General features: G+C 40.7%; 1 protein-coding gene across 1 annotated transcript; it reads left to right on the forward strand.

Annotated features, from left to right (window-relative positions):
- On the forward strand, positions 1-23,419 carry LOC130112874 (mitoferrin-2-like). The gene is made up of 4 exons (XM_056280391.1): positions 1-471; positions 16,837-17,065; positions 17,552-17,608; positions 18,222-23,419. Exons 1-4 carry the CDS (start codon positions 124-126, stop codon positions 18,821-18,823), a joined length of 1,236 nt encoding a protein of 411 aa, XP_056136366.1. The 5' UTR covers positions 1-123; the 3' UTR covers positions 18,824-23,419.
- Positions 23,420-24,729: the final 1,310 nt, after the last annotated feature.

Genomic DNA, 24,729 nt, shown 5'->3' on the forward strand with positions numbered 1-24,729 from the left:
CACAGAAAAACAAGCGCGTTTCTCATATTCTGGACATAAATCAGTTCGCCGGCAAAATCTACGCCTACCAAAATAACGGAGGACAGCGAAGTGAAGTTTAATAGGCCTTCCCTCCATCTGTTCATGGAAGCGGACGGTTTCGTTTCCCGGCGAATGTCCGTGGAGGCGCCGAGCGTGGACGGCGGGGTGACGGGCGCTGCCGCGGCCGGGGCGGACATACGATGGCTGGGCGGCAGGATCTTCGACGCCACGGGGGGACTCGTCGGGGGTTTCTCGCCGAGGGTGGGAGCAGAGCAGGACTGCGGTCCGGCGTTGTATCGAGCAACCCCGGAGCCTTCTTGTGCGCCGGTGGATTCAGAAGTAGAATATGAGGGGTTGCCTCAAGGAGAAGCCACCAGCACACACATGTTGGCAGGAGCCGTTGCCGGCATCATGGAGCACTGCCTCATGTACCCCATCGACTGTGTCAAGGTAATTATGGTTGGAGGAAGGGACCGGGTTGTATTCGTTTTTGTAGGACTTGTTTGCGGGCCCGGCTGTGTTACTTAACTACACGACGGATGATTGCATAAACCTAGGCCCGACAACAAACCACATCCCGATTTATTAGCAGATCGACGTAAGCTTAGCCTAGCGTGCTAACCTAGGTCAGCTCATTACTACTTAAGAGTCTTCTGCTTATCAACAGGAGACGATAAAACAGATCCCCCCCCCATTATTCTGTTTGTGGGAATGTGCTACCGCAAGCCTGTGCATCAAAATACAAGTTCACCTCCAAACACACGAAGACAGCATAATCACATTAGAACAGAAGTTCACCTTCACACACGCAGATACGTAACACTATATCCCTCTCTCTATGCGGTAGGACACGGTTACACAAGAAACTACCACACAGTACACAGAAACGCGCATTACATTTAATGGGACAGGACTATGTTCTTAATTTAATGAGTCATGTGTGAGTGAATCAGTCCGGCTGTGTCCCACTAGTTTAAAACAAGACGCTGAAACACCAGCGAGTGTCGTCAGGTTTGACAGCTAACCCCACGTCAAGTCAGCCTGTTTGGCTAAACTAGTTGGATCCATGCTATCGCCACACTTTCAAGCTAACGTTAGATTGTTTTTTTGTTTGTTTGTTTTTTTTTAGTCACATTGTCAGTCAGCATCCCTGAGTCACACCAGTAGGATCACTCAGTAAAACTACTGGATCCTGGCGCATGTGATGTGGCTCAACACCTTAACAAGCAGGTCATGGTGAAAATTCATTATGACCAGATACATGTAGTTGATTATTAACCCATCTATAAGCCATTCTGTAACCAGGCAATCAGCCAACAGCCAGCTTATCTTGAGTGGAGCTCAGACAGGCATACACTCGGAAAGAGATGGATATATTTGCACTGCTGCAGGACAAAACACAGTAACAGAGCATGAAACGTGTAGTAAGATAAGATATGGCAATAAAAACTAAACACTTGTCAGTATAAAAGATCCTAAAAAAACGAATACTCCAAACAGCAGCAGTCTTGTCAACAGGCACTTTATTGTATGGTGGTAGAATGCAAAGTATGCTTGTGCAAAAGAGACACCAAGCGACATTAACAAATATGAGACTACAAATATGAGACTGAGACTAACTTAAAAGAGTAACTGCATACTAAAACAAGTTTGCTTTTTTTTTCAAAAATTTGTAATATGCACTGATTTAAATGGAAGACGTATGTCCTGGATTTCTCAGCATGTCTGCATTTCTTTGTTAATAAACCTGCTTAAATAAATCTGAGACTAGTTTAAACCAGGGACATTGCTGTCAACTTTATCCGTCAACTCCATTTAAATCAGATCATTGAAGATGGGTTTGTCTCGCTGTCATTCCTACCTCACCTCTATCAATCCACTCAGAACAGGATGGATAGATTGATAAACTTTCAGTAAAGATGGGCTAGCTACCCGCTCGCACAGCATCTAAGAAATCTATAATTGTAACCTATTGCTATTTAGATTATGACTTTGACTTGGCCAGTGAGCCTCTAAGCCATACTTTGAGATTACTGTTGTTTTTACAGTCACAAATTTACAGCCACAAATATTATAATTATAAACTTGAACCATCATGATCAAGAACAGCCACCATGGTTAACTACGCAGTGAAATAAAAAATGGTGAAATGACTCACACAGCTAAGGGCTCAGAGTGGTTTCTTCAACTGGTAAACCCCCTTCCCCAGTTCACACATCAGTTAAACGTATTTTGACCCAAACATGTTTAACAGTAGCCTCTCAGTTAGAGCAGCTAACTCACGCGCCATTATCTGATCAAGACCTAAGCCATCTTTTTTTTAATTTTATACCACTTTACCTTAACCTCATTTGTCTGTTGCAGCAATGTCTGAATATGTTTTCAGTCTCTGGTTTGTGTTGTTTTTGATTGTGTCTTAAAATTGTTTCTCCTTCCAAGTGTGGAAAAAGAAGTTCTTGTGTTAAATAAATTTTGACATGACCTGATGTAGGAGAAGGAAGTTGGTCTGGTTAAATCATGGCCAGATCAAATGGTTGTCTCTCCTTCCATTGTTAAGTGTGTTCAGGATTTTCTTGTGTTAAATAAATTCTGACATGACTTGATGTAGGAGAAAGTCAAGAAGGAAGTTGGTCTGGTTAAATCATGGTTTCCTCCAATGAAGTAAGTCAAGTCAAACTGGTCATTACAGTGATGTTTCTGGACAACTTCCTCTATCATGAGGTTTACCATTTTTATAATGCTCATTTTCCGGTTGACAGAGCATTAGGTTGTCATCTCTCAGATATGGCTCTCTGGTGCAGCAGTGTTTTCCCTAGAAGTTTTTTCTTCAGCTGTGCTGTTTGCTGTATGTCCACGAATGAGCATACGACGCTGGCCCATATTCACATGTATCGGAACAGTTTAAAATGGCAGTGTTTTCCCTAGGTTTGTGGAAGACTTGGTCCCCCAAGAAAATTTCAAGTTTTTCGAGAAAAAATATGTGATTTCGCATCATTTTGGACAATTATTATTACCATATCTGTGTACAAAAAGTGGAAAAAGCTAGAGCAGATGATAAACAACACCGAACAAGCTCAAAAGACAAAATTTGCGAAGTTCACGGGGGACAAAGTACAACCATTAGATCTGGGAAAAGTAATTTAGTTAGTTTTGATGCTCTCCACATTGATTTTACATTCATTCTGCTTAGGTGGTGCCCAAAACAGCTTGGGTGCTGCACCTAAGCCTTATAAAGGTTGGGAAAACCTTGCTAACCCCTAACCCCCTTTACTTTTTCAGCAGTTGGGGAAACAACAGATGAGACTTGCTGGTCTTGTTGAAGCTGCAGTATTTATTAAGTGACACACTAGCCTATGCTCTACATTCGCTGCCAAATCGACAACTTACTGCTAACCTTTTCCTCTGCTCTGCTTGCATTAACTGTGACTTGTCTGCCGCTCGCTCTCACACTCGCTCAACCACACACTCGCTACTGACACATTACGCACTGCCCTATTCCTTAAAGGAGCTACGCTACTCTTATAACAGTACCTTTCATGTAAATGTCCTTTGAAGAATGAGGAGGGAGGATTGTGGGATTTGATGCACTAGTCGATGACTCAAAAACAATTTCACGATAATGTAGGGTGTTATCGTGCTCGCACAGTGTGTGAGGGAAAATCATTAGTAACCCATTGATATTAACAATTGTGTGAAATTTTAGCAGCGGCGCGCGTAATTCATTCACCACTGCAGAGTGACTATTGGGGAAACACTGTACATTCCGTCCTTTCTCATAAAACCTAGAGCTTCCTCATTGCTCAGATGTTCTTTGTTTTTAGCAATCCTTCCGGTACAAACGTTCCCACCGCTTTGTATCCACAGTATCTTCCCATTATTCACAGTGCAGCTTCAAGCAGATTGGTTTGGGAGTTGGGTCCATTTCCAAGGGGCACCGTATAGTACATCTTGAAATCAGGGAAAGCACCATTCATCCAGATTGGGGATATCCGCTGGCCCGTGGTCTTGTATTCACCACTTCTCAATTACAAGCCTGTGTGTGTGTGTGTGTGTGTGTGTGTGTGTGTGTGTGTGTGTGTGTGTGTGATGTAGACCCTACATCAGTGAATGTGTTTTGGCTCTTAAATTTATCATACACCAGATGTTGGGCTTATGCTGTTGCTCATAGTGATTTACATTGTGAGGATTCAACATTTCCCCCAAGGGCACATTGACAGAAATGAAGCTCACCCTCCGCCAGGCTAACAGACTAGCATCCTAGGGGTTATGTTCTTTGCAAAAACCAGTGGGACTCGTTTCAACATGGCAGCCTTTAGCATAGTGTGCTGTCCAGTTTAGCAGCTCTCGTTGTCTTTGTTAGTAGCTTGAAGGCCAGTTATCCAGCAATGAAAACTGTCATTTTTAGAGATACAGGGCTTTGGCAACAGAGGAAGAGGACACAAGGCTTAATGATAACAAATAATGAACAGTATCCTCTCTTTTGAATCAAAGACCTCTGTAAACTAATACGCCAGGCCAACGAATTAGTCCCGTGTAGATTATTGTCATAGCAATAGCTACATGCACGCTATCTTCATGATGGCAGAAAAAATGAGTATGAAACCGAGGACATCCATGTATGATGATTAGGATATTTACTGATAATGTTAGATTCAGTAAAAACTTGGATAATCTTCAAGGGGTCTCCGCAAAAGAGAAACAACTGACTGTCAGTCAGACATTCTCCTCAGTCTTCATACCAGCTGAGCTGGCCTAGCCTGTGTGGGCTGGTTGTGGTAAATGGTGGTGTATTAGTAATTAGTGTGAATACACGTCTGTTTAAATGCATAATTTGCACATGTAAATTGGATGTGATGCTGCTGTGAGACACAAAAAAATGCCCGAAGACCTCTGCTTTAAGAGACATTGTGGAGGATATGTTGGTGGCTGGGAAATATTGCCAGAGATTTGCAGCACAGTTTGAGCGGTGGCTCTCCATGGGTCTGTTTATCACAGAATCATCCTAGTAAATCATATTAACTCAGGCTGGTTTATTAGCCACTTGTGCAGGTGAACCACTTTTATATGAAGATCCCGTTAATAAATTACATTTGACAAATAACTTGACTGTGGCTAGGGGATGTTGGTATATTTTCACCACATATTGTTGCTGGTAGAGAATGGTTAGCTTTGACATAGTTGGATGGATGAGCTTTTTCTTCAAGCTGTCTTACTTGATAAGTTATTTCAAGGAGGCTTTGGCATTCTTCATGTTAGAACATTGCATTTAAATGTTGCAAAAGTATATTGAATGTTTCTTTGTTTGTTTTTTCACTTTCCTTTTGTCTTCTGAGCCACTGAGGGTTTTTATCTGATGTGGTTGTATATGCTGTACTATGGATAATGCTTTAAACCTTACTTGTATTCCTTCAGCATTTAATATTCATTTCCCTCCTGGTAAGACTTGATTGAGATTTCAGTCATCCAACTTTAACTCTGTGGAATTGAGAGGAAAGAGTCTGGGATTCTGCTGTTACAGAACAAAACCTTGTTTCTCTTTTATTGGGGAGTCTTGGTTTTATTGGTTATTTTCCAGTATTTCATTTTGAATAACTTATTTACATTGTCAGTGTTGTGTCACCGGCACTCTGATAACTTGCCACTCATTCCCATCAGGAAGCTGAATTTGACAATGGATTTCTGTGAGATAACATCTTAGGGTTTGAATCTAAGTTCTGCAGTTTTCTCCACAAGATGCAGGAGTTGTTTTTTTAGCATTCACCTTCACTGAAACTTGATTGTATTTTAGTTTACTTGCGGATTGTATTTTAGTTTATTTGCAGAATTTGTTCGGCTCCTCGGCAGAGCAGCCATTTTTCCCTTTTTTTCAACACTACAAACTGGGTGGGGGAAATAAACATAGTAAGTCATCCTCAGCCATTGACTATTGTTGACTGGGGATGACTCGGCACATTCTACCTGCCTAAAACAGTAATTTCCCAGAAGCAGGGATTGGAATTTCCACATCATCCTCCAGGAGGTGGCCCGTAAATAATTACCCCAAGGGAAAGGGAGCAGAGGGTGAGAGCAAAGGATTGTTATTCATTGCACAAGTCTGTATAATTTAGATATTGCAACATCTCTGCTTTTGTCTGTGAACTCTGACTGGTTCTGTGTTTGTGGTCTGTAAAGCTAGTGTTTTGGTCTTTACACTGGATGGCTGTAGCTGTGGAAACCCGGGGCCAGTGTTGTTATAGGAGGGCAAATGGCCCTGTATGTTTGTTAAAAGCCTGTTGGGTGTCTTGATTTGTGCAACATCGTGACTGCATGTGCAATGTATAGACTTGCAGTCAGTGATTTGCATGCAGCAGTTTTTTGTCAGCGGTTGTAAAATATTGTTGTAAATAGAGACTACCCTGAGTGAGTTAATATTAGACCTCTTATCAGCACTCTTCCTATTAACTAGAGGTAGGTTGATTTAGAGCTGGGCAATATATCGATAAAGTATTGATGTGGTGATACGGGATTGGGTGTGTTGTGGGATTGTGGTTCCAGTAATATTACTTAAATGTTCTCATTCCCTGGTCTCAAAGGCTGTATTACAGTAAAGTGAGACAACTTTCTGAAATTATTCGACTGTTTAATCTGAGTTAAATGAACAATGAATGTCTACCTGTTTGGTCATCATATCCACATGACTACTGATCTTGTATGTTAATAGCTTATGAAAAGTAGTAATTGTCACCCCTTAAACATTGTCACATTATTGATATCAAGATATTCGGTCAAAAATGTCATATTTGATGGGTGTCCTGGTAGCGCAGTGGTCTGTTCCGTTGCCTACCCACACGGGGATCGCCGGTTTGAATCCCCATGTTACTTTCGGCTTGGTCGGGCGTCCCTACAGACACAATTGGCTGTGTCTGTGGGTGGGAAGCCGGAAGTTGGTATGTGTCCTGGTTGTTGCACTAGCACCTCGTCTGATTGGTCGGGGTGCCTGTTCAGGAGGGGAGCTGGGGAGAATAGTGTGATCCTCCCATGTGCTGTGTCTTCACTAACAGCTGAAAAGAAACGACTGGCACCTCCACATGTGTCGGAGCAGACATGTGGTAGTCTACAGCCCTCCCTGGATTGGCAGAAGGGATGGAGCAATGACCGGGACGGCTCCAAGAATAGGGTAATTGGCTGGATACAGTTGGGGAGAAAAAGGGGGGGGGGGGGAGATAAAAAAAGAGTCATATTTGATTTGTCAGTATTGCCCAGCCCTAGGTTGACATATGGACTGGTCTGCTACTCATTTTGTACACACACACTGCCCAGACAGTATCAATAGGGATAGCTACCATATGTTGTACTAAACATGGCAATTAGGAAATTGTACTTTTATTCGGTTTTGTCTTTAGATCCACTGACTCTTTTTGTCCTTCATTTTCCAGCTATCCTGGTGGATTGGCAGCGTTTGGAAGTACACATTGTTGTGCTTTAAATATCAAAATTTAACTTTTCACATTATTTATAAAAAAAATGTCGGGCATTCGAAATCTCTCCCAAGCAGAAGCTGAGTTATGTTCACATCAAAATGGGTAAAAGATTTTGATGATTTTTACATCACAAATTTTCATATACAATTTGGTTTGGTTTTGTCCTGTTGGTCATGCAATTTTCTATCACACCCTTTGATAATCTCGGGTTATTAGTGACAAGTGGTTTACAATATTCAGTTGATCTACACTAGCTAGTTTATTTGAAACTAGCTCAGCCTCATATAAAGCTGATATCTGTCGCTGAGAGATGTAGGGCTGTGCAACATGACGATATGTCGTATGAAGATAGAAAAACATCTGTCATTTAATATTATGCTCTATCGCTTATTTTGTTGTGTCGCAAATCACACCCTTTACGGTGTAGTGGACACTTAAAGGAGCAATAGGCGGCCGTTGATTTTGGGCAGAACTCAGAAATATTTTCAAATCCTTAAACCGAATCCGACACCGCCCTTCCCAATCAGTAAGCATCAGGATGCCTCCAAAGCCACGCCCCGAAAACACATGCGCGCGCCGGACACACCAGCTGATTGACGCAAAAGCATTTCATCTGAGACGAGCATCATTCTGAGCGGAGCCGAATTAGCTGTACCAAATGGATGTCACACACATAAGAGAAACTAACTTTATTATTAAAATGAACATAAACAACAAACCGGCTCCATTGTTGTAGCAATCAAGACTGGCTCGCTAGGTAGCCAGCAGGCAGCTATGTGTTAGCAACCGGCCTTTGTGTACGCGCAACTGTTATGCGTATAACAAACACGCGTGTCACTGAGGGTTTGATAGACACCTCGCTCGTTCCAATCATTTGACTTGGTCATTCGTTTGATTGGATGTCGTCGTTTTAGCTCCTGCCCCTTACAGGAACGACGGATTTTTTTCATTTCGGTGTCAAACGTCTTATTTATTATTATTTTTGAGTACTATCGATTACTGTCGAGATATAATTTACTACTACTACTACTTTCGGCTGCTCCCGTTAGGGGTCGCCACAGCGGATCATCCGTTTCCATTTCTTCCTGTCTTCTGCGTCTTCCTCTGTCACACCAGCCACCTGCATGTCTTCTCTCACCACATCCATATACACTACTGTTCAAAAGTTTGGGATCACCCAAACAATTTTGTGTTTTCCATGAAAAGTCACGCTTATTCACCACCATATGTTGTGAAATGAATAGAAAATAGAGTCAAGACATTGACAAGGTTAGAAATAATGATTTGTATTTGAAATAAGATTTTTTTTACATCAAACTTTGCTTTCGTCAAAGAATCCTCCATTTGCAGCAATTACAGCATTGCAGACCTTTGGCATTCTAGCTGTTAATTTGTTGAGGTAATCTGGAGAAATTGCACCCCACGCTTCCAGAAGCAGCTCCCACAAGTTGGATTGGTTGGATGGGCACTTCTTGCGTACCATACGGTCAAGCTGCTCCCACAACAGCTCAATGGGGTTCAGATCTGGTGACTGCGCTGGCCACTCCATTACCGATAGAATACCAGCTGCCTGCTTCTGCTCTAAATAGTTCTTGCACAATTTGGAGGTGTGTTTAGGGTCATTGTCCTGTTGTAGGATGAAATTGGCTCCAATCAAGCGCTGTCCACTGGGTATGGCATGGCGTTGCAAAATGGAGTGATAGCCTTCCTTATTCAGAATCCCTCTTACCCTGTACAAATCTCCCACCTTACCAGCACCAAAGCAACCCCAGACCATCACATTACCTCCACCATGCTTAACAGATGGCGTCAGGCATTCTTCCAGCATCTTTTCATTTGTTCTGCGTCTCACAAACGTTCTTCTTTGTGATCCAAACACCTCAAACTTGGATTCATCCGTCCACAACACTTTTTTCCAGTCTTCCTCTGTCCAATGTCTGTGTTCTTTTGCCCATCTTAATCTTTTTCTTTTATTGGTCAGTCTCAGATATGGCTTTTTCTTTGCCACTCTGCCCTGAAGCCCAGAATCCCGCAGCCGCCTCTTCACTGTAGATGTTGACACTGGTGTTTTGCGGGTACTATTTAATGAAGATGCCAGTTGGGGACCTGTGAGGCGTCTGTTTCTCAAACTAGAGACTAATGTACTTATCTTCTTGCTCAGTTGTGCAACGCGGCCTCCCACTTCTTTTTCTACTCTGATTAGAGCCTGTTTGTGCTGTCCTCTGAAGGGAGTAGTACACACCGGTGTAGGAAATCTTCAATTTCTTAGCAATTTCTCGCATGGAATAGCCTTCATTTCTAAGAACAAGAATAGACTGTCGAGTTTCAGGTGAAAGTTCTCTTTTTCTGGCCATTTTGAGCGTTTAATTGACCCCACAAATGTGATGCTCCAGAAACTCAATCTGCTCAAAGGAAGGTCAGTTTTGTAGCTTCTGTAACGAGCTAAACTGTTTTCAGATGTGTGAACATGATTGCACAAGGGTTTTCTAATCATCAATTAGCCTTCTGAGCCAATGAGCAAACACATTGTACCATTAGAACACTGGAGTGATAGTTGCTTGAAATGGGCCTCTATACACCTATGTAGATATTGCACCAAAAACCAGACATTTGCAGCTAGAATAGTCATTTACCACATTAGCAATGTATAGAGTGTATTTCTTTAAAGTTAAGACTAGTTTAAAGTTATCTTCATTGAACAGTACAGTGCTTTTCCTTCAAAAATATGGACATTTCAATGTGATCCCAAACTTTTGAACGGTAGTGTATGTGGTGAGGGATATAAGTGGTAAGTGGTCTTCCCTGAGGCATATATGTGGTGAGGAACTGTCGAGCTATAATAAGAAATTTAAAATTTTGCCAAAAATCGCCGGCCGCCTATAGCTCCTTTAATGGACTTATGGACTAAGGGTCGACTGATATGTTTTGTGTTTTTTTTTTTCAGGGCCAATACCGGTTATTGGTAAGTTATGGAGGCTGATAGACGATATTTGGGGCCGATATTCAGTTGCAGTAAATGTAAACAATTTAGTGCCAAAATTTACAGTAACACAAACCCCAACACAAGGCTGCCTTTTAAGTGAACATATGTTTGATTGAATTTTTGTAAAACAGAAAATATTTTTTTTAAAATTAAGTGCACAATGTTCAAGGCACTAGATAACAATCTGAGTGGAATTCTTGTTCATTCAAAAATAAATAACTTGCAAAACATAAAAATGGAATGAATTAAACTGCATGGACAGCAGGAAGAAAACTTTGATCAAACTGAATAATTATAATATTAAGATAATGCCACATAAATTGGTTAAAGTGCTTCCAGCAGGCTTTGACTGAACTGAATGGAAAAATGTACATTAGTGTCATTATTTTACCATTCCCTTATCTTTAAAATGATAGTTTGTTTTTTTTTTTTTTTTTGAAGTGGGGTTGTGTGAGGTACTTATCGATAGTCAGTGTATTACCAGTTTGGATTCAGCAGGAGTAGCCAGCACAGAAGTTGAGGAATGGGACACTGACAAAATGCATTTTAGCCAAATAAGAAAAGGCTCACCTAAAAAAATAAAATCCATGTAAGTGTACGCTATGTTTTGAATATTTTCACCACTTTATCTTGCCGTCAGACGGCCCTTTCATGTGGAACTACATTCTCTCAACCACAGAATGTCCGTATTCCTTTGCATAAGTGCACCTATGCAGTGCACGTTATTACGCCGATCAGGAGAATCAGATGGACGTTTTACGGTTGAGAGAATGTAGTTCCATGTGAAAGGGCTGGCTGACACGTTCATGCAAAACACTGACAATAACACTCTATGTAACTAAAATATCACACATTAACTTTTTTCTTTTAGCCTAGTTACATTTTGAAGGTTAAGCACAGCAGTGGAAACTGTCCTCTGTTGTCGAGTTCCTGTCGGGCTGATGTTATGCTCTTTGGTGTGTGTGGGTAGGGGAGAAAGATGAAGAAACTAATGTTACGGAGATTAAAATGAACTAGTTCATGTTCACGTTCATTGTTTTTAATTTTACACTAAGTTCACGTTCATTTCTTTCTTTTTGTCTTGGCAATTATTGAATTCCACGCCGACAGGAATGAGGAACTAGACAAAAATCTCTTACAGTATTGTCACACGATTTTAATATATGTTCATGAACAGACGCATCCAAGCCCAGCTGCCTGAATGTGCACCAATCAGTACAGTACAATCTCTCTAATAGGACAGTTGTCTGTTCTTCCCCTCTTATCTCGTGTCTTCCAGCTCTCATCCACCAAGGCCATTTCTCTATTTAGTGTGTACAGACTTGCTACACTCAGTGAGTCTCCCTTACAGTCAACAATTAACAATAGGCCCTTATTTGTGCACCTGGAGAAGACACTCTATAAGACTACCTTTGTTCTACTACACATGGACTTAAAGCATCCATCTAGCAATGTAAGGTCATGGTGAAAGATTAAAAGTAAGCAAACATCAAATATGAATTGCCCTCACACTTTCTTTTTTTAACGAGCTGCTCTGAGCTTTAAGAGCCTCCTCCTACCCATCCATCCCCAGCCTGCAATCATTGCCACCGGTGCATAAGTAACAATGTGTCCCTAATAGGATTTCGGCGTTACCGCCCAACCTTGTAGTCTGGGAATAATGATGTTGTATATGACATCAAAATATGTTGTACATAATACCACGTTAAATCAGAATCAGAAATGCTCTATATCTCTCCCTCCAGGAAATATACAACACCGTGCTTCTTCCGTTATGGATGGATGTATTCATCTTAATTGTACTTCATTCAGCATCACCGTCATCAAATCCACCGTAGAACTGTTCAAATACATGACAATGTACAGAATAAGCACGACTTCATAGCACACACAAACTGTAGAAACCTAACTAGAAATATGCGTGACGAAACATAAAACCCGTAAATGAACGTACGCTGGCTGTACACAACCAAGCGGGAATGAGTCCACTTGAACCAACATAAAATCTTCAAACAGGCAACGCCATATCACTTTTAAACGCAAACTTTTAAGCGGAGTATAAAAACTTTTCCCGCGTCACATTTCTTGGAGGAAATTGTAACAACTACATATGTCCCTGTGCAACATAGAACGTAAACGTACTTCCTGTGTAGTTTTAAAACTAATCAATATTCATGAAAATAAACTACATAAACAATATATGCAAACAAAAGACATCAAACAATGACACAAATAACATTTGTGGCAGTTAAACTTTATTCATCCCTGAGGGTAAATTAGGTAGCCATGACCAGCGGGTTACCAACCGACGTCAGTTGTCTGGGATTAATGATGTTCAAGGCTCAGCGTTTTCGGTTTTTTACCGATTTTCACCGAAAAATACCCAGATTTTTAAACTGATTTTCACCCGGATTTTATGTTTCCACGGATCCAAAAGTTGTTCCTGTGCGTGTGAGGTTATGTTAACAGTGTCCTCTTGTGGCTAAATTTGGCATGCTGGATGGCTTTGAAAAATAAAAACCGAAAATGCTGAGCCTTGACAATGTTGTATACGACATCAAAATATGTTGTACACAATACCATGTTTAATGACCACTGCTCTTTTAGCGCATTCATGCACAACACTGACAATAACACTTTAAGCCTAGTTACATTTGAAGGTTAAGCACAGCAGTGGAAATTGTGTTCTGTTTGAATTGACAACCTGTTGTCGAATTTATGTTGGACCAACGTTATGCTCTTTGGTGTGTGTGTTGGAGGGGGAGAGAGACGGAGAAACTAACGTTATGGAGTGAGTTTTGTAACTAATGTTATGGCATGATTTTCTTACCAACCTAGTGGGTTTTATGGCATCTTGACATTCTCCTCTCACCTTAGAAAAGTGGTCTGACTCCTCAATGCTTCTCTTCTGTGTTTATGTTGTTGGAGTGAGTGTCGTGCTGTGCTTCGGGAGAGTGAAGGCTGCATCGGAAGCGCGCATGTTGTGCGGCGGGCTTTTTTTAATTAGCTGGCCGATAAAAATATGCTGATAACGATAATATGAAAAATAACGAATATCTAAGCCGATAATCGGCCATACCGATAATCGGTCGATCCCTATTATGGACATAATTCACCATAGCCTGTCGTCCGTTGTGATGTTCAACATGAACAGTTATGTGACTTTTTGTGTTGACTCGCTCGCTTGAAGAGCTCAGTGCGTAACCACGGTAACACAGCGACATTGTGGGTAATTTGGTTTTCAGCGATTTGTTGTTAGGTCGCCATTGTGTTTTTTGGTTGTTAGTACAGTTGGTGTAGTCAGAGATAAGTTGTTCGTCTCTGTTTTCTCTCGACTTTTGCAAAGGCAAAATTTTTTCATCATTTGGAGTCTGTCCATCTTTTGCGTGGATTACATTATTACTTATTGGCTTTTACTCGCAAAGCTTGTGTTGCACTTACAGTAGCTTAACTAGTGTAGCTGTCATCAACTCCCAACTCTCCACCGCTGTCCATCTTGCCTCCGCTCCGCTGAGCTCCGTGTGTGGAGGGGCTGAGCCCCACCCATGGTGAAACAGAGCAGAGGATCATAGAAAGGTGAATCAGTTCATCTGGACTCAACGTTTATTGAGAGAGAAACGTTTCATCACTCATCTAAGTGACCTCTTAAGTCTCAACTGACTGCAGGTATCCCCACAATTATAAACAATACAATAGCATAACGACTGAAACCAACGATCAGTTTCATACGTAAATTGCTGTGACCATTAACTTGAGCTACAATGGCCATGTGTACTATTCCCATAATGCATCAGGCCAGGACTCCACAGTCTACACCCATCTATAGGCCAGTGGCCACTCTTTCAAGGATGAGGATGTGCACATCCTTGATAGGGAGGAATGCTGGTTTGAACGGGGCGTCAAAGAGGTGATCTATGTGAAGAGGGACCAGAAACTACAGAAAATGTGCTATATCGTTATACATACAGTGCATCCGGAAAGTATTCACACCCCTTCACTTTCACCACATTTTGTTATGTTACAGCCTTATTTCAAAATGGATCAAATTCCTTTTTTTTCTCATCAATCTACATACAATACCCCATAATGACAAAGCGAAAAAGGTTTTGTAGAAATTTTTGTAAATTTATTAAAAATAAAAAACTGAAATATTGCATGTACATAAGTATTCCCACCCTTTACTCAGTACTTGGTTGAGGCACCTTTGGCAGCGATTACAGCCTCAAGTCTTCTTGGGTATGAAGCTACAAGCTTGGCACACCTATATTTGGGGTATTTCTCCCATTCTTCTCTGCAGATCCTCTCGAGCTCTGTAAGGTTAGATGGGGAGCGTCGCTGCACAGCTATTTTCAGGTCTTTCCAGAGATGTTCAATGGGGTTCAAGTCTGGGCTCTGGCTGGGCCACTCACAGACTTGTCCCGAAGCCACTCCTTCGTTGTCTTGGCTGTGTGCTTAGGGTCATTGTCGTGTCGAAAGGTAAACCTTCGCCCCAGTTTGAGGTCCTGAGCGCTCTGGAGCCGGTTTTCATCAAGGATCTCTCTGTACTTTGATCCATTCATCTTTCCCTCGATCCTGACTAGTCTTCCAGTTCCTGCCGCTGAAAAACATCCCCATAGCATGATGCTGCCACCACCATGCTTCACTGTAGGGATGGTATTAGCAAGGTGATGAGAGGTGCCTGGTTTCCTCCAGACGTGACGTTTGGCATTCAGGCCAAAGAGTTCAATCTTGGTTTCATCAGACCAGAGAATCTGTACCCTTCCCCAGATCTGTGCCTCGATACAATCCTGTCTCGGGAGGTTCACAGACAATTCCTTTGACTTCATGGCTTGGTTTCTGCTCTGACATGTACTGTCAACAGTGGGACCTTATATACGTAGATGGGTGTGTGCCTTACCAAATCATGTCCAATCAATTGAATTTACTACAGGTGGACTCCAATCAAGATTTAGAAACATCTCAAGGATGATCAGTGGAAACAGGATGAACTTGAGCTCAATTTTGAGTGTCATAGTAAAGGGTGTGAATACTTATGTACATGCAATATTTCAGTTTTTTATTTTTAATAAATTTGCAAAAATTTGTACAAAACTTTTTTCACTTTGTCATTATGGGGTATTGTGTGTAGATTGATGAGAAAAAAAAGGAATTTAATCCATTTTGGAATAAGGCTGTAACATAACAAAATGTGGGGAAAGTGAAGGGGTGTGAATACTTTCCGGATGCACTGTATGTATTGTTATTGGAATATGAAATGACCTATATTGGGATTTGAGATTTTGGGCATATCGCACAACCCTAGAGCGATGCCTAGATGTCAATCGACTTCAGAAGTGACATAACAAAATTCCCAAAGCTAAATTTTTAGGCAATATGTGGTTATCTTCTATCGGGAAAAACACCAGATTGCTCTGTTTGGGCCACATACCTTTGCAATGCTCATTTCCAGAGGAATTGCGTTGATTTCCCCCCAATGCAACACACCACAGGATTTGCTAAGTATGTGAAGTTGACATGCAGTGGCATTCCATGAACTAATCCTAATAGTAATGAGCTAAAATCGGTAAGATGCAGACATTTTTTATTTGCAGAAAATTAGCTTTGACTTTCACAATGCTCAGGGTATGGCAATGCTTTATTATGGGAAAAGCATTCACACAGTTTTGCGTAACTACAATTTTGTTGCTAATACTATATGATTTGGCCCATATTCTCTTTCCTCACTTGCCACAATTGAACCTCACCTCAAGCCCGTGCCTTGTTGATGTTTCCCGATGTGATGTGACTGTGCTCACATATAATTTTATCAGTGCACCATTGAAGTATAGTATATTATATTGCAGTACAGTACATACTTTCCATTCCATTATGTAAGGTGCTCTGGGTTTACAAATTTACATGTTTCCCTCCAGTTTTTGACTTGATGGAAAGTCATCTTAAGGTCTGTTGTGGCAAAACACACATAGCCACACTTCCTGAGAGCATAGCTAGATGTGGTGAGACCATTAGTGTGTAAAATCTGTCAAAGGAAAACGCCGGCAACATTGTTTCTTATTAATGTATTAATTTTGATGGATTTTAAAGTTACTGGAATGACTCTTCAAAGAATCAAACAAGTTTTGATACCTGTATTACTTAATTTACTCTAGATGAAAATGGTCTTGATGCTTAACTGTAAAATGCGAAACTCCACTAAATATCTACAGAATTATCAAGGTAAATAACCACAATTAATTATTACAATACCGTGACAAATCCCAATTCTGATTTTAGCTTTGTCTTTGTATTACAAAGGCTTGCCATACTAGCAAGCGTCGGGGCCTCGGAGTCAGTCTGATCTGTCTCGTTCTCATTTCTCACTCCCTTATCTAGACACGGATGCAGAGCCTGCAGCCTGAGCCGGGGGCACGCTACCGAAATGTAATGGACGCCCTGCGACAGATTGTGCGTACTGAAGGAGTGTGGAGGCCTGTGAGAGGTGTGAACGTGATGGCGGTGGGGGCGGGGCCAGCTCATGCCCTCTATTTTGCCTGTTATGAGAAGATCAAGTTCTCTCTGAGTGACGCCGTCCACCCCGGAACCAACAGTCACTTTGCCAATGGTAGGATATTTTCTGGAAAACACTAGCTCATGTTAACCCATAAAAAACATCTGTAAATACAGCAAAATGGTTTATGATTCACTATTTTTTAATAATATGGCCATCAAGCGGTAAATACAGGCCAGCTAGGGGTGAGACTCTTTACTCTGTGCTGTTAAACTCTTGAGTAATCGCGCTTCAGAAATAGATTTTCTACAAAGCTTGTGTTGTATGGGGCCCTCTCAATTAACAAAATCCAGCAGCAAATATCAATATCATATCCATCATCATGTATAAGTACCCGAGGACCTGATTGAGAACCACTAGTGTAATTAAACCTTAAATCTTTGTTGTTGTTTTTTTTAGGTGTAGACATGCCTTCATTCCAACTGCACCTGAAATAGAAACGACACAATGAAAGAAAATAGATAAATAAAAAAAGATTAGCTCCTATTGGTGGATACAAACAGTTTAACTCTAATTCCCTGTTTAAATGTTTCCCTGTAGGAGTGGCCGGCTGCATGGCGACTGTTCTGCATGATGCTGTCATGAACCCAGCTGAGGGTAAGGCAAAACATTCACACATATGCACAAAATGCCTAGATTATGTACTGTCAGGAATTAGGACTATTTATAGCTGTGCTCGATCCTCTTTTCACTCAGACAATTACAGAAAATTCCTTTTATGTAATTCTGCCAGAAGAACACTGAAAGGAGCTGTCCACCTTTCTTCATCGCTGGCAGCAATCTGCTAGTATTTAGCAGTAAATATGATCACAAAATACCTCAAACTTAATGAGTTATAATCATGCAAATTATAGAGATAATTAAAAAAGTAAGTAAGCAATTGGCAAATCACTTAACAAAAATGTCTTTTTGAAATTATAATATCCAAATCATGAACACTTTTATTTCATGGTTTATCTGTACACCTCAGTAGTGCTTACAGATGCTAATGAATAAGTTTTGGCCCGAGATCATTGTCAGGGCAGTTCATTTTTCTTCTGTCACGATTTTATTTATCAAATAATCTAAAGAGATTCATTTTTAGTCTGATTATTTAAGAGATTATTTAACAAGAGCCCATTGTGTCTATATGATGGGGAAAAATCCTCATCAAGAGTTACATTGAAAGAAATTTTCACACAAAAAATACTCCCTCTCTCCTCCTGTGAAGTTGTGAAACAGCGCATGCAGATGTACAACTCGCCATACCGTGGCGTGCTGGACTGCGTGGGCACCATGCTTCGTCGTGAGGGCCCCGCCGCCTTCTACCGCAGCTACACCACCCAGCTGACCATGAACGTGCCCTTCCAAGCGCTGCACTTTATGACCTATGAGTATCTTCAGGAGCTCCTCAACCCACACCGACAGTACAACCCCTCCTCTCACGTTGTCTCCGGAGCACTTGCTGGCGCCCTGGCTGCTGCCGCCACCACTCCCCTTGATGTCTGCAAGACCCTCCTCAACACCCAGGAGGCGTTGGCAATCAACGTAGTGCAGGCCCAAGTCCAGGCATCTGCTGCCACGGCAGCAGCCTCCACTGTAGCTAGCGCCTCGGCCCCTGGAGACCGTCACATATCCGGCCTAGGGGAAGCCTTTCGGACGGTGTACAGGATGGGAGGCATTCCAGCCTTCTTCAAAGGCGTCCAGGCACGGGTCATCTACCAGATGCCCTCTACGGCCATCAGCTGGTCGGTCTATGAGTTCTTCAAGTACATCATCACCAAGCGCCAACACACAAAGAGATTAAGGGGCGACCGGGATGGAGACAAGTGAGCACTCAGCTGTAGGGCTGGGTATCAAAATAACCAAGCCCAACTGCACCCTAGAGTCAGGGGCATCAGTGGCTGTTTTAAGATATCAAAAGGTGACCAAGCTTCAGATGCTTGGGTTCATGAAATGAAAGGTTTTGCTCAAATTTAGGAGAATATGCACTGAAGGAGAGTAGCTGAGTGCTTGCTGTGTGTCTGCATTTAGAGAAGGTGATGGCGTTTGCGAAATGTTTGCAAATATTTTACATTATCACGTAAGGTTCAGCAAAGAGGCATTGATGATACCCAGCCCTATTTTGCTAAGCAAGAGGAGAAAAGACATGAGCATTAAAATGGCCTATTTCCTAACACACGCACATACATACACCCACCCATCCATCCCCTCATTTCAATTCTTAATTTCCTTTTCCCAGTTTGGTATCAACTTGTCAAACCTATCAAGGTTGGTTCATAAAGAGAAGATCATTGACACATAAGTGCAATACATAAAATTAAAGGGGATGAACACATTGAAAAGTTGGTACCTGGGTTGGTATCCTTCCAAGTCCTGATCACCCTCTCAATAACCAGGAAGAAGTTTACCCATCATGACTTTACATTGGGAAATCCCAACTCAGACTGATTCCCCTCCTGCCTGTGGAATTCCATTTTAGTCAAAATTAAGTAAATACGTTCTATGATACAAAATTATCATGAAAAAATGCAACAATATAAATGAGACAAAATGTGAACTGATTAAATTGAAATCAATTATGCTGCGTTCACATGAAATCTGGTAAACGGCAGACGGCAAACCAGAAGTCATTATTGTGAATGAGAGAAGGACAGTAAAATCGGATGACACCGGCAAATTATGCCGACAGCAGCAGACGGCACTGCCATCCAAAGTTAAAAGTTTTTTTTATTATTATTATTAAAAAAAAGAAAGTATTTTAACTTTTTGCCGTCCTCCGCAACGGAATTTACAACCAGATGTTAATGTAGCACGTCACAAAACAGAAAATATGGCGGATTTGGACAACGCATTTTTATAGGTATATGAATTGACAGAATTACTGTGTATAATTAAATAAAACAAACACAAAACTCATTTGTACAATCTAATTTATATTTTGCTGCAAACAATACATCACCATAAAAACCCATGTAGTTTTTTATTTATTTTTTTACCATCCCACCGTTCCGTCGCGCATAATGTTGTTTTTACTGTTCCGTTTTGCCAACTGCCGTTAACCGTCTCCTGGATTCCAGGTGAATGCAGCATAAGATGGACTAAGGCTCACCTCCTGAAACATTACTTCATCATGCTTATGTTCACAATAACATGGTCACCTGCAATTTAATTTTCATTTCATAAAAACAGCACCAAGACCTGGAAAAATGGGTGAATATGATGAACTTGCTGGTAGAATAGAAAACTGCCAGTGCTGGTGGTACCTCAGGACCTGATTGAGAACCACTGCTTTATGGAATAGTCTACATGCTGTAGTTCCAGGCAATAATGACAAACTCAAATATCACTATTTTTGACTGAATACCTCGATAATGTGACGATATTTTGGGGATGACTATTATTGGTCCTTTCATAAAATATCAGTTTATTACTCATTTATACATGTTGATGCATTTACTCATGGTTATTGCTGTCATAAGTTCAAATGTGTGTGATTTTAACTAAAATGGGATTCTGTACCCACCTGCATGAAATGCACTTTTTTGGAAATTTTCATCAGCATTTCACGTGGCAACCACAAAGAGGTGCCACACTTAGCTTAATCCATGTCGCTAATATTGGACAAAATGTACAAACCAGCTAATGAGTACATTTCTTTGTAAGAAATGGCTTGTAGATCGCAGAATCTAGCATTATCGAACATATTGTGACTACTTGTGCCAGTGCACTGCAGTTTACCCATAGAAAAGAAGAAAAAACGTTTAGTGACATGAGTAATTTAATGTGGGTATCTGTAAAAGTTATTTAATGATTTCCTGGTGGCTATTTGGTCATTCTAGTGACACTGATATGGGCCCTGTCTCAAAGGAAGTTCAGCACAAAACAACGCAAAGCCAAAGCCCCAACATTGGCATTCAGAGATAATCTCTCAAGTGGGTGATGGGCTAAAAATTGGCAACACAAAAACATGGTAAAGGAAAATGGTGCCAGTTGTGTTGCAAAGGTAAACTACAACAGCACTGCAAGACGGCGTGAGGAAAGTTTACTGGTGTGACACTGTCCTGTCATCGGGGCACAGTAATGTCATGCTTTCAGAGTTGTGCTAGCGATGCAAGTCTATAGAAACCTGCCTAAAGAAAGTTGGTTGCCTATGGGAAAAAAATTCAGACTCTTGTATAACAAACTGAGGAAAAGAAAAGTGTTATAACGATCAACACTTAGCCTGTAACGATTGTGTAATTTATTTGTGCACACAAGTTATTTTTCATTACTATTTTGTGTAGAAAACTCCTTTGCAATTCAAATATAACGTGACTTTATCTGATGGTATCCAAGTGATACACAGGATAAAACATATTTAAAAATGTTAAAATCCAATAAGAATCAAGAAAAGTAGAAGGAAAGGTCACATTTCTGAACATTTGTGTGCTTCATTTGAACTGTAAATTCCCTAAATCTATGAGGTTGTATGAGAGTTATATGGGAGTGTATCATGACATCTTCGATCTTCAGCATGCTCGGCGATTTCAGACATTCCACCATTCATTTCTACTTGCTTTTTTTTTTTTTTTTTTACAAAATTGGCTTTCTTCAAAAATGTTTTACAGATGGGCAAAAATCTACAGTTAGGTCTCCAGCATTAACTCATTTCACTTAAAGAAAAATAATTATACTACTTTTTATATTTGTAAAATGTTCTTGAACTAGAGTAATGAAATGGACAACAAAAGTAAAACTGACATAAATTTGTACACCAAAGTTACTATACAGATTTGTGTAAGTTTTACTTAACCCCACCACCACACACACCTTTGATTGAACAGGTATTTTGGGGTTGAATAGCAGGGAACACAACCTGCTTCAAAATGGGTTTCTTGTGCTGTAAAATCTGCCATCATGATTTATTTAACCTGCTTTAAATGGAGCCACCGCTGCTTAAGCTTTCTTGAGGCTGGGCCCATGGCATGTCAGTTATTCAGTCGGTTGGGATACCTTAGTCGGTTCGACTCAAATAAAAAAACAGAAACAACCCACCCCCCCTCCAAAATAAATAAGTATTCAGAAAGTGCGTGTGTGTGTGTCTCAGGAATTAAGAAATTGAACTGCGTTGCACACAGCGGTCACTGTCCAGACTAAACCGCTAAACTGTAGACCCGTGTACACTGCCCAATACAGGAAAATCATAGACTTATTATATACTGCCTTATTAATAACTCAACAACTGTCTGTTAGCTTGTTCCTTATCCCCCGGACCTTTCAGTCAATCACCTTTTCATAATTTTCTTGCTGGCCAGCTTTGAAAAACCCCGCCGCGCCAGTTGCCCTGTGTGTTAGATTTGAAAAGGTGTTAAAGTGTGATAGGAAGCGTTGATTGGCTGACAGGATGTTACAGTGAGTGATCTACTTCTCCTCAGACCAGGACTCTGTGTTTGTGTCTGGACAGATGAGTGTGACCTGCACACCCACTGTCACCTGTACGCACACCAGTGTATTTTAAGGGTTCATTTCAAAATGACACATCTACCTTAATGGAAAACCTACATTTTTTTTTTTTTAAAAAACAAACAAACAAACAAAAAAAACACTTCATACAAATCAGTAAGTTGTAATGATTAAGTTAAGAATTGAATTTTAAGAAATAATGAAAGAAAAGTACCCTTTCTTTCCCCTGATAGATATTTATTCACTTTTTTGAAACTCTACTAACACTGATTTTCTTAAAGGGCATGACAAGATGCTTCAGCACAACCTTTTTTTTGTTTGTTATTCTCAGTATTCACAGCTTCCAAGCACTTGCTTAGTAACATGACCACAACTATTACTTATGGCCTATTCAATAGCCGCTATACATTGAACGCACAACAAAGGTTTCTCAGATGCAATCTTGTGTTCTAAAGCCATAAAACAAGAAAACAGTGTACGTAATAGTAGTAATAATAATGATGCTGATAGTAATATATGGATAAACTCATCAGCTCAAAGCCAGTGCTGTTTGAAATAAACTCCTATATTGAATAGTATATATTAAAAAAAAAGCTCCGTTATGGTTACACTGTAAAAAAATAAATAAACGCGTTTTTAAGAAAGTGCAAACCCTCCCCCAGCAAAGAATAACCTCTTAATATGGGGTGCAGATGGAATCGCTGGGTGACAGACTTGAAACGATTGTGAGAGTTGTTCTTGAGTTGCCAAGTTTTCAGGATGGGAAAACCAAAGACTGAAAGCAGTAGAGTGAGTGGAAACAAGTCGTTTTTTTGGGGTTTTTTTTCCCCCAGTTGAGCTTTATGATGAGGGTGAAGAAAATGTGAAATGCTTGAACACTGCTTGAAAGAGAAACCTGTATTTTGTGAATTGTAAATAAACTCAGTAAGGCAGCTCCTCGCAGAAGCAGGGTCTTCTCTTGGTGCTGGTTCTCCCAAGAGCTGAGAGAAACTAATGGTGTTTGTTTCCCTTTTGTGTGTCTTTACTGTTCCGTGTCGTTTACTTGAGAGGATACCTCGACTTTACCTGCTTTTGAACTATACACCAAGAACATAGAATAGCTGCCAGTTAAAGTTCTGGTGACACGTTTGGGATATTATTTAACGTTATAACATAAGCGCCAACATAATGTACGTGTTTTGTATTTTAAAAGGTACGGCATTCACAATAAACAGTATTCAAGAATACCGCACTTCACGTTAATGTCAACGGGGTCAACCGTTGTCATTAATTACGTCATGGTTCGGGATTTACTATGGCCACTGTGGTTGGTCTTTATCACAAAAGTCTCAGAAAACATTTCTCAAGTCTAACCAAACATTTGCCAAGTGAGCATCGATCAGATCACAAACCAGTTCAGGGCAAACATGGTCAGAAGACTTATTTCTTTTTTTTTAACTATTGAAGTTCACACACATAATGCATTAATATGAAATGAGGTTTCCTATTGACTAATATGTTTCGCCAGTCGGAATTTTCCACAGCAGATAGCAACAGACCACCGAAATGTGATGCATTTTTCCACCCAGTAAGGGATTATGGATTCATTGCCTTGCCAGAGTAATGGAAAATTAATTGAGGCGTAAAGTTATTGCACTGAAAGTTGTAATGTCCATGCTGTGTAACACGTTTTAGTAATGTTTCTGGTGTTAGTTTTAATCTTTATTCTGGTCACAAGGGGGCGCTCTAAGTTCAAGTATCGCTCTATAGGTTAAAGTGTCGAGACGTTCTTGGTTCACGTTAAGCCCGGAAGTAGCCATGGATAGCGGATACACTAGCGGATGTACCGTTGTCGTTATGCAAAAGTTTCACTAAAGATTCCAAAACGCAGCTTCATGATATTTGAGTTTTTATTTCAAAACTTTACAATTGCAACGACGCCAACACTGACTATTCTGCTTGAGACATCCGGATTCAATATGGACATCTGTATTTGTCAAGGTGCGTGCGACCACATTTCAAAACCACAATGAAAAAATGTGAAGAAAAAAATAAATGCTAGCATTAACTAGCTTAGCATTTCAGCATTTGACGGTGTTGGCAGTGAGAGTTGGCTCTGTGACACACATCCGCATTTAGTTTGACAGAAAATTCATATATACACTGATCAGCCAAAACATTAAAACCACCGACAAGTCAATAACATTGATTATCTTATTACAATGGCACTTGTCAAGGGGTGGGATGTATTAGGCAGCAAGTGAACAAACAGTTCTTGAAGTTGATGTTTTGGAAGCAAGAAAAATGGGCAAGCG

The sequence above is a fragment of the Lampris incognitus genome, chromosome 5, assembly GCF_029633865.1.
Source record: "Lampris incognitus isolate fLamInc1 chromosome 5, fLamInc1.hap2, whole genome shotgun sequence".
In the NCBI taxonomy this organism is placed as follows: domain Eukaryota; kingdom Metazoa; phylum Chordata; class Actinopteri; order Lampriformes; family Lampridae; genus Lampris; species Lampris incognitus.

What these genes read in the sequence shown, in the direction of transcription:
- LOC130112874 (XM_056280391.1), top strand. Translation starts at nt 124, where the DNA reads ATGGAAGCGGACGGTTTCGTTTCCCGGCGAATGTCCGTGGAGGCGCCG. An exon ending in ACCCCATCGACTGTGTCAAG is followed by an intron (nt 472 to 16,836) that starts GTAATTATGGTT and finishes TCCCTTATCTAG; the next exon opens with ACACGGATGCAGAGCCTGCA. An exon ending in CAACAGTCACTTTGCCAATG is followed by an intron (nt 17,066 to 17,551) that starts GTAGGATATTTT and finishes GTTTCCCTGTAG; the next exon opens with GAGTGGCCGGCTGCATGGCG.